Genomic DNA, 16927 nt, shown 5'->3' with positions numbered 1-16927 from the left:
AAAGTGTATGTTGGAAAGTAAGCTGTTAGTAGCCCATGTGCCTCACCCTAATAATTTGGTCTATTTTCACCTGTTAATTTCACCTACTGTTCTAACTTGGTGGAGCACATGTAGCCTATAGCCTGTTTTAGATAAATGTAATCATTGAATATTGAATGAGCTTTCATTGTCTGCTTATATGCCCCCTTTATTTATCCTACGGTTCTGACTTGGTGTACAGTGCACTGTAAGAACGGCCCATGTTCTGAATTCTATCGCTGTACATTTCAAAAGTGCTGAACAAATAGTTATATTGACTATGTCCGTCCTAGCTTGCTCATTAATGTGCATTTAACGTATTGTGTAGTATTATGTAGTGGCTTTGCTGTCATGCATCCCACTTTTTGTTTGTTGCCTCACCAAGATTTACATGCTAAAATCGCCACTGATAAGAAGAATAATAATAATTTAATGAAATGTTCATTTTTTTTGTTAGAAATTGTGCTTTCACTCTAGCAGTCCTTTTCGATAAATTTGTGTCGAGCTATAAATGATCCTGTCTTGACTTGATGTTGTAAATGGTAACTTTAAGATTGACAGACCCCGTGGACCCCGAACCACCCCCCCCCCCCCCCCAAGCATTTCCCCAATCCCAGACGACCTTGGGCCTTTGCGCAGTCTTCTATGTGGTCGTGGTTGTGTTCAGAGCCATTCTGTGCCCGTTTAGATTTGTCAGGACGTTCAAGTTCAGCCCTGAAGGGTAGAGGTCATCTGATTATGAGGATACCTCCGGTAATGGCTGAATTATGCAATAATGCTGCAGTGGATATGGATGTCCTCATTACCTACCAGCAGTGACAGATGTGTGCATGTTGTCAAAACTAAGAAAATATGATGCTTTATCCAAAAACACAGACTTGGTGACCGCATATATCATTTTTGTTGTGTTTTTGAAGGTGACATTGGTGTTTTAATATGGTTTGTTTGACTTTGGACACATTGTTGTGGGTAATGAAGATTTATTGTGAATTGTAGATATATTTGTACATATTCTAGTCGGTGGCATAAGAATATGTTCTCTCTGTAAAATAGCACAATACACTTCTTTTGAAACGTATTTCAACAGGTAAAAACACAGGGTGGTTTCCTAACAAACAAACCAAAATTTGGTTAATATCCCCCCCCCCTCTTTTACACCCAGGCCTCTCCTCTAAATCTCAGCACCTCCCCTGGAGGAAGAGTATAATTAGGGTGTAATTTCCAGACCCTTTGTCGCAGAATTTACACTGAGCTTAATTGCTGCTAATTGGGGAGCGCGTGATACTGCGCCCATCGGTAATTAGGACCGTATTTCCATTTTTCATTTTGAGCATTTGTGTGTGCGTGTTGCACTATGTCTGCAGCCTCATGCATGGCCACCCCATGGGAGTGCTTTGATCGTAGCGAGCCCAGTGATGTTATGAAGAGGCAATATTATATTTCTCTTTCTTTCTCTCTTTCTCTTGTTTAGTTTTTGTTCTGTGCTCATAAGGAATTAGAGTAGTAATTACATGGAGGAGTGGTAGATGTGTGAAGGATATCAGCGTGCTTATTGTAGTCAGGTGCCGTGAACTTAGTCATGTGATCTGAAAGACCTGCAGCTTTGAAGTTCCTCTCTGTTAATTCCTCAGGTGTGTTAATGTGGTCAAATGGCATAGTACTTACATGTAGCATCTGTAAAAACACTTATCCCTGTTATGGTTTGGCGTAACCTTTTTGTTTTGATATGGATTCCAGGTTTTGATCTAAACTGTTTGGCGTAACCTTTTTGTTTTGAAATGGATTCCAGGTTTTGATCTAAACTGTTTGGCGTAACCTTTTTGTTTTGATATGGATTCCAGGTTTTGATCTAAACTGTTTGGCGTAACCATTTTGTTTTGATATGGATTCCAGGTTTTGATCTAAACTGTTTGGCGTAACCTTTTTGTTTTGATATGGATTCCAGGTTTTGATCTAAACTGTTTGGCGTATTCTTCACTGTTTTATTTCTGATACCTTTCCATTCCCGTATCCAATCAGGGATTGGTCAACTGTAGCAGGGAATTCAAAATCATATTCAAAATGAGCAAATTAAATGGTCTGATCCTGTCATGAACAAAAAAGAAGGAGTGAAATCCCATCACGATGAAAGTCGTTTAGGAGTATAGATGGAGGCGATAGCCTCCTCTGTGACCCTGAAGCTACCTTTGTCAAACACATAAACAACATTACAGCGACATTAGGAAGGCTGAATTAACATACACACCATTTCAATAGCAGTGTGTAGTACACCTCATTTGACTAGGAAGGACATGCATTAATGCACGGGTACTGTAGAACCTCACTTACGGCTTAAGGTGAGCTTTAATCATGGCCATTTCCATAGCAAGGCGTTTGACCCCTCGTTTTAATTTGGAGCTGGCGCTGTGACTAGCTCCCACCGCTGACACCATTTGACAAAGAGGAAGGGGTTCTCTGGCGCCACAGTCATATGTATGACAAATCCTCAACCTATCCCCTCTCAGATTCTTATCAACTCATGGTTTATGCAAATCAAAAGAAATGATCTCGGCGATAGAGGCAACGTTTGAGCGATTTGAGGGGCTGCCAATGGGGCCCCTTTGCATTAATGAGAAGAAAAAAAAGCAAGGGGAGAAATCCCACCTCCTCTGCGTATATGCAATCTCACTGACTGTACCCGAATGAGTCCCGTCTGAAGTTATAAATGACTGTTTGTCCTCAGCAAAGTGCTCTGTGTGTGATGTATGAAATACATGTTGCTGCTCTACGTACGGCTTCTAATGATAAAGGTCATAGAGGATCATTTGCATAATCTCTAGCCAAAGTGATCCCCCTTCCCACACAGTAATATTAATACTCACTCACTCACTCACACACATTATTCACCAGTTCAAGTTCATTTCAGAGGGTGCAAATGATCTAGCCTGGAAATCCTTGATGTTTCACTGTTTTTAATATCGTCGTCCCCCCCCCCCCCCCCCCAAAAAAAAAAAAATTGCAAAGGCAACGCAAATAGTATTTAAGAGCTTGGGAAGTGCTTGGGCGACGCATCCTGCTCCTGTTTGGCGGGGTCTGATTGGATCTTGATGGATGACTATCGTTTGTCCTTGTCAGAAAAAGAACAATTTGGGCGTTGAAATAAGAGTGCTATCAAAGTTTCAGTGGCTTCCAGAGAGAATCTATTACCATGTTTTAACTGCCTGTGTTTGAGGTTTGAGAGGGGGAGATAAGCGATATTGGCTCTCATACACAACGCCTTAAATTCCCATTTATTTATTTGTCATAAATTAATTAATTGAGGTTAATGTCTTTGTCCTCTGTACTTCCATAGATAGTGTCGATGTATTTTCTCTGTTTTTGAGTGTACATTATTTGATCAAATAAGAATAAATCAACTAATCACAAACTGTTATTGCACATGAATGTCAAACTTAAATCAATGTAATTGCATGCCATGGTGTATTGATTGATTTAAGTGCTTAAATAGTATTCATTATATGTGAGTAGTGGCATTTTAGTCATTAAGTGTCATTTCTTTGTCTCATTTATAAACATAAGTCAATAATTGCATGCTTATTCAGTATAATACAAGTTCATGAATGTATCATTTATTAAAGGCCCATTGTAGTCAAAAACTTGATTTTCCTGTGCCAATAACAGCTGGTTTTCAGTTTCCCACTCAGACCACTCCCAGAGAGTCCTAGCAAACTTCTTGATAAATGACTCTTTGCTAAGAAGCTATTTTTGACCATTTTAATTTAAAACAATCACAGTAAGGTACTTCATTGTTACCCAGAAATGACTTGGTATTGAGATAAAAAATGGCTGCATTGAACCTTGGGTTTCTATGGTAACAAACATTTAAAACCATAAGTGGATATTATAAACAATGTTTTTTCTTCTATGGTGGGCCTCCATAAAATACCTATTTGAAGGACTAATGTTATTTGATGTTTTTTAAATAAGACACAGGCCTACAGCAAATGCATGTAGAAACAGTCCAAGGGTAGTGCATACTGAATAAAAAATTGGACAGCAGGAACAGCATATTTCCCATGGTTCCAGGCCTCTTTTCTTCGACCTACCCGGCGGACATATCAATGCACTTGTGTTCAGTACTAGGCCATACTTAGATACCCAGTCTCTTAGCTAGATGTCTCTGTGTGTAGTTTCCTCCCTGTTTACCCTGTGTTGTCCTCTGTGGCGATACACAGGAAGTCCTGGCTAGTGGACAGGCTACTGTTAGAGAACGTAGTCGTCTGTCCGTCTTCCACTCCTTCCAAAGCTCCAGCCAGTCAGTCTGTCTGTCCAACTAAGCGATTCATTAATCCTGGACTTCAAGCCAGCCGTCACTGAGCTGCCGATCACTGAACACTTGGCTACAATTAAACTCTTTGTTTATTATGTCACTCTCCCCATGCCAAGTCCAATTGGACCGTGTTCTGTTTTGATGCAAACAGACAATTTAGTTGTTTATAAAGGTTGTGTAAAACCTCTTTCCACAGTCTGTTAATGCTATGGTGTTTTAATTTATGGCACAGTGATATTTTTTTTTGATTGCACCCGTTTATTCATTAGTGAAAGCAACACAGACACACACACAAAAGGAGAGAGGCTGAGATCGTCTTCTAATGTTGGTAAACTTACATTTACTGCCACACAGAAAAAAACAATTATATTTTATTACCTCACATAAATGTCTTATTGGCCCGCTTTCTCATCGGTCGTCAATGTGGTCTACATTAAACAGCATTTAGAGGGATCCAGCACTCTGCTAAGTGCTCCTTAACACACACAAAAACATAGTTACACACGTACATGCACGTGTGTGTGATATATATATATATACACACACACACACATACACAGTGCCTTCAGAAAGCATTCACACCCCTTGACTTTTTCCACATTTTGTTGTGTTACAGCCTGAAAATATATATATATTTGACAACTTTCCCTCATTCTTAAAAAAAAATAAAAAATGAAAAGTTGAAATGTTTTCGACTCAATAATTATTCAACCCCATTGTTATGGCAAGCCTAAATAAGTTCAGGAGTAAAAATGTATTTAACATGTCACATGGACTGTTAAATAGTGTTTAACACAATTTTAAAATGACTACATTATCTCTGTACCACACTCATACAATATCTGTAAGGTCGAGCAGTGAATTTCAAACACAGATTCAACCACAAAGACCAGGGAGGTTTTCCAATGCCTCGCAAAGAAGGACACCTATTGGTAGATGGGTAGAAATAAAAATAACATTGAATATCCCCCTGTAGCATGGTGAAGTTATTAATCACCCTTTGGATGGTGTATCAATACACCCAGCCACTACACAGATACAGGTGTCCTTCCTAACTCAGTTGCAGGAGAGGAAAGAAAACGCTTCGAGATTTCACCGTGAGGCCAAAATGTGACAGTTACCAAGTTGGCTGTGATAGGATAACACAACATTGTAGTTACTCCACAATACTAAGCTAAATGACATAGTGAAGAGAAGGAAGCCTGTACAGAATACAAATATTCCAAAATATGCTTCCTGTTTGCAACAAGGCACTAAAGTAATACTGCAAAACATGTGGCAAAGAAATGTACTTTATTTCCTGAATAGAAAGTGTTATGTTTGGGGCAAATCCAACAAAAACACATCACTGAGTACCAATCTTCATACTTTCAAGCATGGGTGTGGTTGCATCATGTTATGGGTATGCTTGTCATCGACAAGTACGAAATAGTTTTTCAGGATAAAAATAAACAAAATAGAGCTAAGCACAGGAAACTCCTAGAGGAAAACCCGGTTCAGTCTGCTTTTCGACACACACTGGGAGACAATTCGCCTTTCAGCAGGACAATAACCTAAAACACAAGGCCAAATATACACTGGAGTTTCTTACCAAGACGACATTGAATGTCCGGAGTGGCCTAGTTACAGTTTTTACTTAAATCAGCTTGAAAATGTATGGAAAGATTTGAAAATGGTTGTTTAGCAATGATCAACAACAAACTTGACAGAGCTTGAAGAGTTTTCAAAATAATAACGAGCAAATATTGCACAATCCAGGGGTGCAAAGCTCTTAGAGACTTACCAGAAAGACTCACGACTGTAATCACTGCCAAAGGTTATTCTAGCATGCAATGACTGAGGTGTGAATACTAATTTAAATGAGAGATTTCTGTATAGCAATGTCAAAAATCATGTTTTCATTTTGTCAGTATGGGGTATTCTGTGTAGACGGGTTAAAATAATTTTTTCATCCATTTTGAATTCAGGATGTAACGCAACAAAATGTGAAATTTCAGGAGAGTATTACTACTGAAGGCACTGTACACACACACACACACACACACACACACACACTCCGTCTAAGACAACAGACGTTCCCCAGTAGGCTCTAATGAGCGAGGCCTTTATGAGTAAACTAATTACTAATTACACAAGTGGTTTGTGTAAAAGGCTGCGGCCTTTAGTCATTTTAATTGTTGTCATCTTGAAGAATGGGTGCTGCTGTTATTCTGCCAGCGCAGCCCGCCACACGATGGACGAGCTCTGAATTATTTATCATCTTTGTAGAAACTCTCTCAGCGTACACATGCACGGCGCGTGTCACATGGTTTTTCCCGACGTGATACAGCGGTGTTCTCCGTGGGGGATTGATTGGCGACGGAGATGGCAAGGTACTGGGGTGGACGGCGGGCGGACGCCCATCCAAGACCCTTCATTAGGAACCTGGTTGTGGTGCCGTTCACGACACGGCCAGCGGTGGAGATCGTTCCATAACACTGCGACTAATTACTCCCCACTACCGAACATGTCCTCCCACTGATGGATGTGGAGGAAACCTCCTTGTAAGAGGTGTGTGTGTGTGTGTGTGTGTATGCGCGAGAGAGAGAGAGACTGGCTTGATATTCATTTTCCTAGATGAATGCTGTGTGAGGCAGGATGATGAAGTGGTAATTAGGGTAGGGAGACTATCACACAGCAACAAGGCCTGGGCCCTTTGTGACAGGAGGGAAATCAGGTCCTGCACATTCTGTCTGCTGGATGGAGAGACACACTCCAATGTCTCCTAGCACACACACATACACGCACAGGCATAACACATGCACACACACACAGGTATAACACACACACACACAGGCATAACACACACACACACACAGGCATAACACACACACACACAGGCATAACACACACACACACAGGTATAACACACACTTGTGGTCTCAAATGTATTCATGAAGGTAGCCTAGCGGGTAAGAGCGTTGGGCCTGTAACCGAAAGGGGGCTGGTTCGAATCCCAGAGCCGTCTCAGAGGAAAAATCTGTTGATGTGCCCTTGAGCAAGGCACTTAACCCTATTTGCTCCTGTAAGTTGCTTTGGAAAAGAACATCTCCTAAATGACTAAAATGTAAATGCATTCCCTCTTTTCCGCTCGTGTGTATCCTCACACCCACGTTCACACTAAGCCCTCAACAAACAGGAGCGTTATTATATTGTGGGACCTTCTTAGTTTCTGCCCTGTGTTTCTGTTTAATTTCCTCTGAACACCAGAGAGACACGTCCTCTCCACCTACTACTCCATCCCTCCTCCTTCCCTTCTTCTCTTCCACCGTTTCCTCATCACTTCTTCAAGCTCCTTAGTAGCGAAATACATTTTTAATGAGAGATCCTTGACATCTTCTCTTTGCTTATGTGCTTTAGAATGTTTGCCTGTAAAATATTTAATAGTTGTGCTGTCTGCTATTCCCCCACGCGTCTCTTATAAACTTGCCTCGGCTTTACACAAACACGGGAGCTGAAGACAGTTTCTTCCTCTATTTCTCTCCAGAAAAGACCAGAGGCTGAGAGAGCGAGATATAAAAAGAGAGAGGGCGATAGGGACCAACAGAGGGATATGAAGATTGAGAGAGAAGGAAAGAAGGATTTATTTTTCATTTTCGTTCAGATAAATAAAGTAATTAATGGCTTTCATAGAACGACTTAAAGCACCTGGCTCGAAATTGTATTTATTTTCTTGTGTAAAGCCCCTCCCCTTTTAGAGGCCCCGTGTAATCATTGGTGTTGGTCTGAAGCTTTGTGGGGAGCCCCGGGCTCCTGGAGCAGCTACAGCAGCAGGCAAGACCAGATCAAACAAAAACTAGCTTCAATACGCACACACACACATACACATACACATACACATGGACGTACAGACACACAAGTACACTCACTCACACATGCGTAATAGTGATGTGGGGTGGGGGGGGGAATCAATAGTTACATATCGGGATATTATTTTTGACGATGTATGGTATTGTTTTGACAGTATCACAATGTTATTTGTGTGCTAGTTGGCTGTACCTGCTCCAAAACTCCAGGATTTTCCCCTCATAGCTTGTTCTCCATCTTCTTTTTAAATAGGGAGCCAAGATGTTTTCAGCACTTTTATTACCTTGACTGATCAAGACTCGTGTTCTCATGGCTCTCTCTCTCTCTTGTCTCTCTGCAACAGACATATGGTGAGCAATACGTTTGGAACATCAAATCGCAATAAAATCGCCATATAGAATTGTAATACATATCGGATTGGCACCTAAGTATCGTGATAATGTCGTTTGGTGAGGTCCCTGGAAATTCCCAGCCCTAATGCATAACCATGTGCACACACACACACACACACACACACACAGAGAGGGTTCTGGTTCTCCCTCGTACCTCTGCTGACACTGATACACACATGTCACTCCACCTTGCCAAGGTCTGATGTCAACACTCATTTGGTGTTCAAGCTATAAATGTGTTTGACTGTTCCAGTGTTGGGCTATTGTTTCCTTTTTTCCCTACAGCGTTTCCTCTTCCCCTCACCGTTCTCATGTGCATTACGTTCTCTTGCTGTTTAGACATTATTTATTTTTTACTCTGTGACCCCCTTCATTTTGATATTGTACGTTGTTGGTTTAACATACTGTATATGCAGACAGCCAGGGAAATATCAGGACATAAAAGAGCTGTCTGTCTAGAGGCTGCTCCTGGTGCCATCGTCCTGATTTATATTGCCAGGTGGAATAGGCCCTGTTACACCTGAACACTTCTCCCTTAGCACCGCGGACGTACTGATTTACAGCGCATTCAGAAACTATTCAGACCCCTTGAATTTTTCCACGCGTTACAGCCTTATTCTAAAATGGATTAAATCAATCTAAACACAATAACCCATAATGGCAAAGCAAAAACAGGTTTTTAGGCATACTAAAAAAAAACAAATAGCTTATTTACATAAGTATTCAGACCCATGAGACTCAAAATTGTTGCGCACGAATACTTCTTCACCCTTCTGACGCAGCACCTTCTGACGCAGCACCTTCTGACGCAGCACCTTGGGTTTCCAGATTTCTATCTCACCATGCTTCTATAAATCACTACACTGGGATCTGTTTAGAGGCTGAGGCCATACACCAACCCTAATGCAACCTTAAGAATAACCCAAATACACACCTGCACATGTCTTACACCACTTGTTTTTCTCAGTGCTTTAATAGTAAATTGAATGTGTGAACCCAGCTCATAGGTGAAGAAGGGAAGTGTCTGGCCTCCTGAGTTAGAGAGATTATGTTGTGTTCTTCCCTTGTGTTTTCATTTCTAAATGCCGAAAACATTCCCTCATAATACGCGCAGTATGGAACACGTTTGGCGTAATTTAGTTTGACAAATTACCAGCTATTTCTTCTCGAGCAGTAAATTAGTTATTTAGATTAGGCAAGCTTTTTTCAATAGGGGTGGGTGAGAAAAAAAACACCTCACTAATGTTGGGAAGAAATGTATTTCCTCCTTATGCTGTGTGTGATGTGCCTAAAGAAAAGTAATTAATATTTAAAAATATAATTTAAATTAAATCAATTTTTGAATTTTTATATTTTATTGCCTGTATGTACACAACACAATGCTGTGTGGTGGTTGTGACTCTTCATTAAAAGTTAACACTTTTAATCCCTGAGATTGGGTATGTGTCCAAAATGGCACCCTATTCCCTATTTAGTGCACTACTTTTGACCAGGGCCCATAGGGAATAGGGTGCTATTTGGGACAGAACTTTAGTCTGAATGATTTACTACTGACCAGGCCTGGGTAAAGGAGGTGCAAATTGGGAAGAAAAATGACAGAGGCCTGTGGACATTGATTAATATTGGTAATGCCATCCCCCTCTCCCGCTTCCCTGTTTTTGTAATGGCGTTTTGAGACCAGCCCGGGCACCCGCCTGCTACCCGGGTAGAGAGGCTAGAGCCGAGGTGCCCTGCTGGGTCCCAAATGAGCCTGGAATGGGAGCACATCGGAGTGTGGGGGAAACTGATCACTCTGTCAGCTGCTCATTCCACCATAATGTATTTAGTGCTCGTTTCACGAGAGAGAGAATATTGTTATTTTCAAGGTCAGGGTTTTAGGTAGTCTATCTACTGTGTTCTATTTGTTGTGGTGTTGGGGGAAAAAAGAAGACACCCAGTATAGCAAACAAGGCTGTCTTTATGCTGCTGCTGGCCTCGCTACTCTGCACTGTGACTGGGGCTATAGGCTACCACCACGCTGTTCTGTAATTGCTAACACATGTGCTACCTCTGTTCCCTTGCAGCCGTCCTCGGGAGTTCTGGCGCCTCGACTACTGGGAGGACGACTTGAGGCGGCGCCGGCGCTTCGTCAGGAACCCCTTCGGATCCACTCACTCAAAGGCCACGCTCAAAGCTGCAGCCGAACACGGTCAGTCAGCCCTCCTCGCTCAACACCCAGCGTCCTTTGCTCACACCCTCCGTGAGTCTGTGCCCGCCTGTGACAGCAGGTCCACGGCAATAAAAATTAGCACTACAGTTGCCATAAGTGTTTTATTGTACCACAAGAAACAGTAAAAAAAATAAGAAAAAGCACACCCTCCATTTGAATTAAATAGTTCACACAGTTAACTGCCTAACCTGCCTCCCCATTAGTGTTAGCTATGTTAGTACGCAGTGTTCCAATAGGCCCTCACACACTCACATCCTGTCCCTTCCTGGATCCCAAAACTTTTACTTAGAATTTCTCCCCTTTGAGTTATTGAATGTCTGAGTTGGCATGAACCTTCAGTGGGAGCAATGTGAAATGTGTTTGTTTCCTTTTCTTTACTCTTGCATGACAGTGGTGCCTGGCATTAATGGTAAGTAATATGTCAAGACTCCCTGACTCCTAAGCACCAAGCCCTTTGGTTGGTCTTCTCCCCATTTCCCATGATGCATTATCATTTGACTTGTTGATAGAAAGCAGCAGTTGGGATCTTCCGTTCTTTCCATCTTCATTTTTCTCTTGAATGTTTCATTCAATGTTAAACAGCCATCACTAACATTGAGTGGCTGCTGCCAACATACTGACTCAACTCCAGCCACTTTAATAATGGAAATTGATGTAAAAAATGTATCACTAGCCACTAAACAATGCCACTTAATATAATGTTTACATACCCTACATTACTCATCTCATATGTATATAGGTATATACTGTACTCTATGTAATCTACTGCATCTTGCCATCTTTATGTAATACATGTATCACTAGCCACTTTAAACTATGCCACTTTATGTTTCTATACCCTACATTACTCATCTCATATGTATATACTGTACTCGATACCATCTACTGCATCTTGCCTATGCCGTTCTGTACCATCACTCATTCATATCTTTATGTACATATTCTTTATCCCTTTGAACTTGTGTGTATAAGGTAGTAGTTGTGGAATTGTTCGATTTACTCGTTGGTTATTACTGCATTGTCGGAACTAGAAGCACAAGCATTTCGCTACACTCGCATTAACATCTTCTAACCATGTGTATGTTACAAATAAGAGTTGATTTGACACCAAGTATAGCAGCAATTAAAATAAAAATGTGCTCATAAATGTAAATGGGGGGAATGTTGATTTCGGCTAGGTAGGTAAGTATTGTAGCTGTACAATGATATGAATATTAATCACTTGAATCCCAGTCGGTATCTCACCTCAACTACCTTTGTTCCATGTTATTTTCCCTGCTTTAAATTCCAATCATGGCATCATGCACAAAATGTCCACCATCTCAGGGGATGACTTGATTTGATGAAAAAAAGAACCCTGAAGCTATAGTGCCAGAATCACATGCGTTCAGTTTGATCAGCTCAGAGATGTCATTATGTTCGTAAAGAGAGCCAGGTGAGGAGGACCAACGGTGTTGATGCCCATTTAACAAACCTGCCTCTTTATGATGTCAAATCTTAATTGGCTAAAGGTCAACAAACAAAGATACATTAACTTTCCCGGGAATAATTAGGTGTTTCTTTGAAGGTGGATATTATATGAGGGCTAATTAGTTTAGGTGTAATTAATCATTTTGGAAATATCAGGACTATTAATTACACAGTACGTCTTGTTTGTGTGTGTTGCAGAGAGAAACCCAAACTAGCTTGGTTGCTCTTGACCAATATCTCAACAGGACCATGTGGTAAAAGCAAGTCAAGGATCGTGTTCTGTTTAAAAGGAAACGGTGACATCAATACCGTTGTATTACCTAGAAGACAGAAGTATCGATAAAACCAACAGTATTGATCACCTTTTACCACCAGGACTGGAATTGGGTTTGAATTGATCCTTTCGTTTCCCTGGACTTGCTTTAAAAACAACAGGTGCAGATTCTGTTTTTAAGGCGTTTATGTAAAGTGTTAAACTCCGATTTCTGTTGAACTTCCTATGAGGACAACTAAACCAAAGTGAACCAACAGTTGAATAGTCACCGTCTCATTCTTAGCGATAACTAGGTTGGAGGAAACGTAGAAGCCATTATCCACATTGGCCGTAGGACACATGTTCTCTAGCGTTCGAGTAGGAGTGACGTTTTCCCTGGAGTAGGCCCTAATCCCTAGTTTCTGCTAAAACGTTATCCTGCATATCTTGGATATTAAATAGGGAGCGACGTACACTACTATTTTCACACCACTAAGCCAGGCTGTGCTGGGCTGGCCTGGTTGCTGCAACCATGCTGGAATATACAACGTGAAAAGGGAATGTCCGACCCAGCACAGTACGGTTCTGGTCGGCACAGTGTGAAGAAAGGTTTTAGTCATCTACCACATTCATTGACCAAGTAGGAGCAGGAGTCCCCAGAGTAGAGCCTAATCCCTAGTTTCTGCTAAAACACTAAAGACCGTATTCCCAGTCACACCAGGGTTAGTGATCAGGGCCGTGCCTGTCTAGGCCTGTTGGTTTTTACCGGCTTAACCTATTGCACTCCAGAATAACGGCCTGTTTCTGGCCCGAAAATGTCTCCAATATGTCACAGGGATGGAGGTAGTCCCCCCCCCCCCAAAAGGTGACATCAGTCCTCTTGACAAACGGCCGCCGTGACAGAAGCCAATAAGAATGTGATCTAAAAGCAATAAGCGTCTGGCAATCCCAGCATCCTCGTGGGCCCGGCGGGGACCGGGCGAAATGTCTGTGGTGTGGAGATGCAGCTGGAGGGTGGAGGGACTTGAGGACCACTGGTCCTTCTCTCTGTTACTCTGATACTCTCTTTCTCTCTCTGTTACTTTCTCGCTCTTTCTCTCTCTCGCTCTTTCTCACTCTCTTTCTCTCGCTCGCTCTCTCTAGGTTTTTCTCTTCTCTCTTTTCTCTTTGTGTGTCTCCCTAATTCTCTTTTTACTTTTCTCTCATTCTCTTTCCCTTCATCCCTTTATGTTAGATTGTTTCAAATCATCAGAGTTTATTTGGTCACGAACACAGGATACAGCAGGTGTAAACAGTGGTGCTTGCTGACGTGCTCTCCCTCAACAATGAATGTTGAGTAGGAGCTCGACACAAGGCCACGTCTGTTGGCGCCATCTTACAATTTTAGTGCAATGAAGAACTGATTACGAAGGCATATGATCGTTGAAGCGTCAGTTGGTGACTTGCAATTGTTCTCCCCTCTCCATCACTCTGACTCACTGCTCTAGTAGGGGGCATCATCAGTAAGTCAATATAAAACATGCTCTGGATATATTCAACACCATAGGGGGGACATATTTTCAAAGTCACTACTGTCGTTAAAAATAGCCTCCAACCAGTCTTGGTAATACCTCTACAGAGCATTGTCCTGTTAGTTGCGTATGCACACACACACACACACACACACACACACACACACGCTACCCTGCTGCATTTGGGGGAAAGAACATATCATTCAAATATCTCTTCAACTTGAGGCCTGACTGCGGCGTCCATTTTCTGATGTAACCTTTCTTGTTGTTTTCATCGACCTGACAATTGTAACGGATGTGGAGCGCAAGGCGAGAGTGCAGTCGTGAGTTTTCAAACAGGGAACAGAGGTCATATCTGGCTGTAATTATTCTGATCCCATGAAACAGGGAAAATAGAGAGAAAACCCTCCTCTTTCCCCAATCAAAACATTTAGTGCATGATCACGTCTGCATTTAACATTTATTTCCAGCTACAAGAGTGATGGCAACGCTTTTCAAGTCATGAAAACACGCTCAAGAATAGAAATTAGACATAGTTAACCGGTAAGAGAATTAAAAAAACAAAAACATTTTGGGATTTTTAAGAAGTATTGTATTCCTGTCAACTTATTTAGCAAAAAAAGTGCATTGTTTGTTACCATTACCTTACTCATCACAACTTCTGCATTTTTACAAAGTATAAGTAAACACTTTCCTAAATGGCATCTTTTTTTATATAAGATATGTAGGAGGAAAACATTCCTGCATTTAGGCCATGGACAATCCTTAGATTCTATACAACTGTGATCATTCATAACCAGCCAAGAACCTTAAGGACCATTTCCACTCTGAGAGCCCCAGTCGGCCTGCAGACGCGTGGCGGTCAGGCTGGTTGGGTCGGTGAGGGGGCTAGTTATGTATTTATGGCTGGAAAGAGACATCCTTTCTGGGGATTGATTTGGTCCTGCCCTGGGTGAAGGGAGGGCTGTGGAGGGAGGCTGGAGGAGAGGTGGCTGGCAGAGTAAATACTTGAAGACTAATGTCTCTGTTCAGCAGATCAATACACGCCTCATGACTCCAGCTCCTGGCCATGGTCTCGTTAAAAACACATTTGTTAATTCTGACAATTTAATTGCTCTTGACCAAGCATGCCTTGAGCTTTAGTAATGTAAGCATATGAATTAGCATTTTGAACCTCTGGCAATAGCGAAATGACCTGGGCCTCAACGTAGCATGTCTTTAGTATAGCGTGAACGTAGCATTTTAATTTTGAACCTCTGGCTAGAGAAACAATCGGGCCTGAATGTGTAATGTAGGCAGGTTTTATTCACGTTTGTGCCCCCTGTTCCATCTCAATGAATGGTTTAGGTGACATGACCTGATGGGTATTTTGTTTGTGGCATTACGGCTTCTTTCAGAAACATTTGTGTTGTCGCTTGTTATATGTTGTAAAATGTGTATGTGTTTTATTCAGAATTATTTGTCAAGGATTTATAATACATCCACAAAACACCAGACATTCACACTCACTAAGACTTCATATTTAAGCATTTAGGGGGTGTGGTATATGGCCAATATACCACGGCTAACAGCTGTTCTTAAGCAGAACGCAACGCGGAGCGCCTGGATACAGCCCTTGGCCGTGGTATATTGGCCATATATCACAAACCCCTGAGGTGCCTTATTGCTATTATAAACTGGTTACCAATGTAATTAGAGCAGTAAAAATAAATGTTTTGTCACACCTGTTGTACACGTTCTGATATACCACGGCTTTCAGCCAATCAGCATTCAGGGCTCGAACCACCCAGTTTATAATTCTAAGTAACATAGACAACAGTTGACAGAGACATTGCTTCAGCTGAAGGACATGTAGAATGTGTTAGCCTGTGAATATTTAGACAAAGCCTAATATCCATTGCATTTTTTTTTATGAAACGTTTAGACTTTTCACTGCCGTTTAGTTTTTACTGTGCTTTGGTTGTTTCACTTTTAAGTTGAAATGGCGTTAAATGGGTTTTAATTGTTTGATACACACTCCCACATTTGATCATAAACCCACACATGCATTCAGAACACTTCTCTGTACATATATCAAAAATATACATCATATCAATTATGTTTTCAAGAATACTATATTTTATTTTATGTCATTATGTAATGCTGGGATACATGTATCAGAAGTATAATCTAATAATTGAGTTTTTATTTTCTTAACTTCTCCTGGCTGTTTATTTTGACTTACACAGTAGTTTTGAAAGCAGCACCATGTTTGTAGAATTGTATTTGCACACAACAGACAATCTAACATGACCAATTCTGATAATACTATTCACGACTAACAAGTAAATCATTCACAGCCTATTAGTAACATTTATTGGCAGACTAGTAAGTTGATATAGTAGCAGTAGTTGTCACAGTAGTGTTTTCTTCTTAGTTGTAGCACAACCCAAGACCCTTCCACATCCATATGCTAGTGTGTTGAGTATTGTGGTCTTCCCAGGGTGAGACTTAGTGAGCATGTTTATGACAGAATGTACAGAAGTTCAAATACACATGTCTGCCTTTTTCATCTCACTGCTGTCAGTGAGAGAAAGTCGTCCCGGCCCATCGGTCTGTCCAGTCAGTTCACTTGGACGGTGTGAATATACTATACCATTGTAGCATGTGGTATGTATTAGAGATCTGGTAGTCATTTCAGTGCCGCTAACTAAAGAATCCTCCGGGGAGACTTAATTACAGGAAGACCAGTCTAAATATCATTGAGCTGCATATTTTCCATGACATGAGATTTCTCAGCTCTCTTAGACTCTCTCTCTCAGCTCCCGGTCTCTCACTCTGCTCTCTTTCTCTCAGCTCTCTCTCTCGCTTTCTCTCAGCTCTCTTTCTCGCTTTCTCTCTCAGCTCTCTTTCTCTCTTTCTCAGCTCTCTTTCTCTCTC

The 16927-nt window shown here is 41.4% G+C and overlaps 1 protein-coding gene across 10 annotated transcripts in view; it reads left to right on the top strand.

The window, feature by feature from the left end:
• Positions 1-16927, top strand: part of LOC110497375 (lipopolysaccharide-responsive and beige-like anchor protein) — a 319123-nt gene that overhangs the window by 155693 nt on the left and 146503 nt on the right. For 6 of the 10 annotated variants that reach the window (XM_090210434.1, XM_090210433.1, XM_036954302.2 and 3 more), the window contains exon 38: positions 10629-10753. In XM_090210434.1, the coding sequence (XP_090066560.1) occupies positions 10629-10753 (125 nt within the window). Of the gene's footprint in view, positions 1-10628; positions 10754-11165; positions 11184-16927 lie in introns of all 10 variants that reach the window. The other 4 variants (XM_036954299.2, XM_036954300.2, XM_036954298.2 and 1 more) reach the window with 1 other exon arrangement.

This window comes from Oncorhynchus mykiss, chromosome 19 (genome assembly GCF_057628025.1).
Source record: "Oncorhynchus mykiss isolate SJ-2025 chromosome 19, ASM5762802v1, whole genome shotgun sequence".
NCBI lineage: Eukaryota > Metazoa > Chordata > Actinopteri > Salmoniformes > Salmonidae > Oncorhynchus > Oncorhynchus mykiss.
This window is presented reverse-complemented; position numbering and strand designations above follow the sequence as displayed.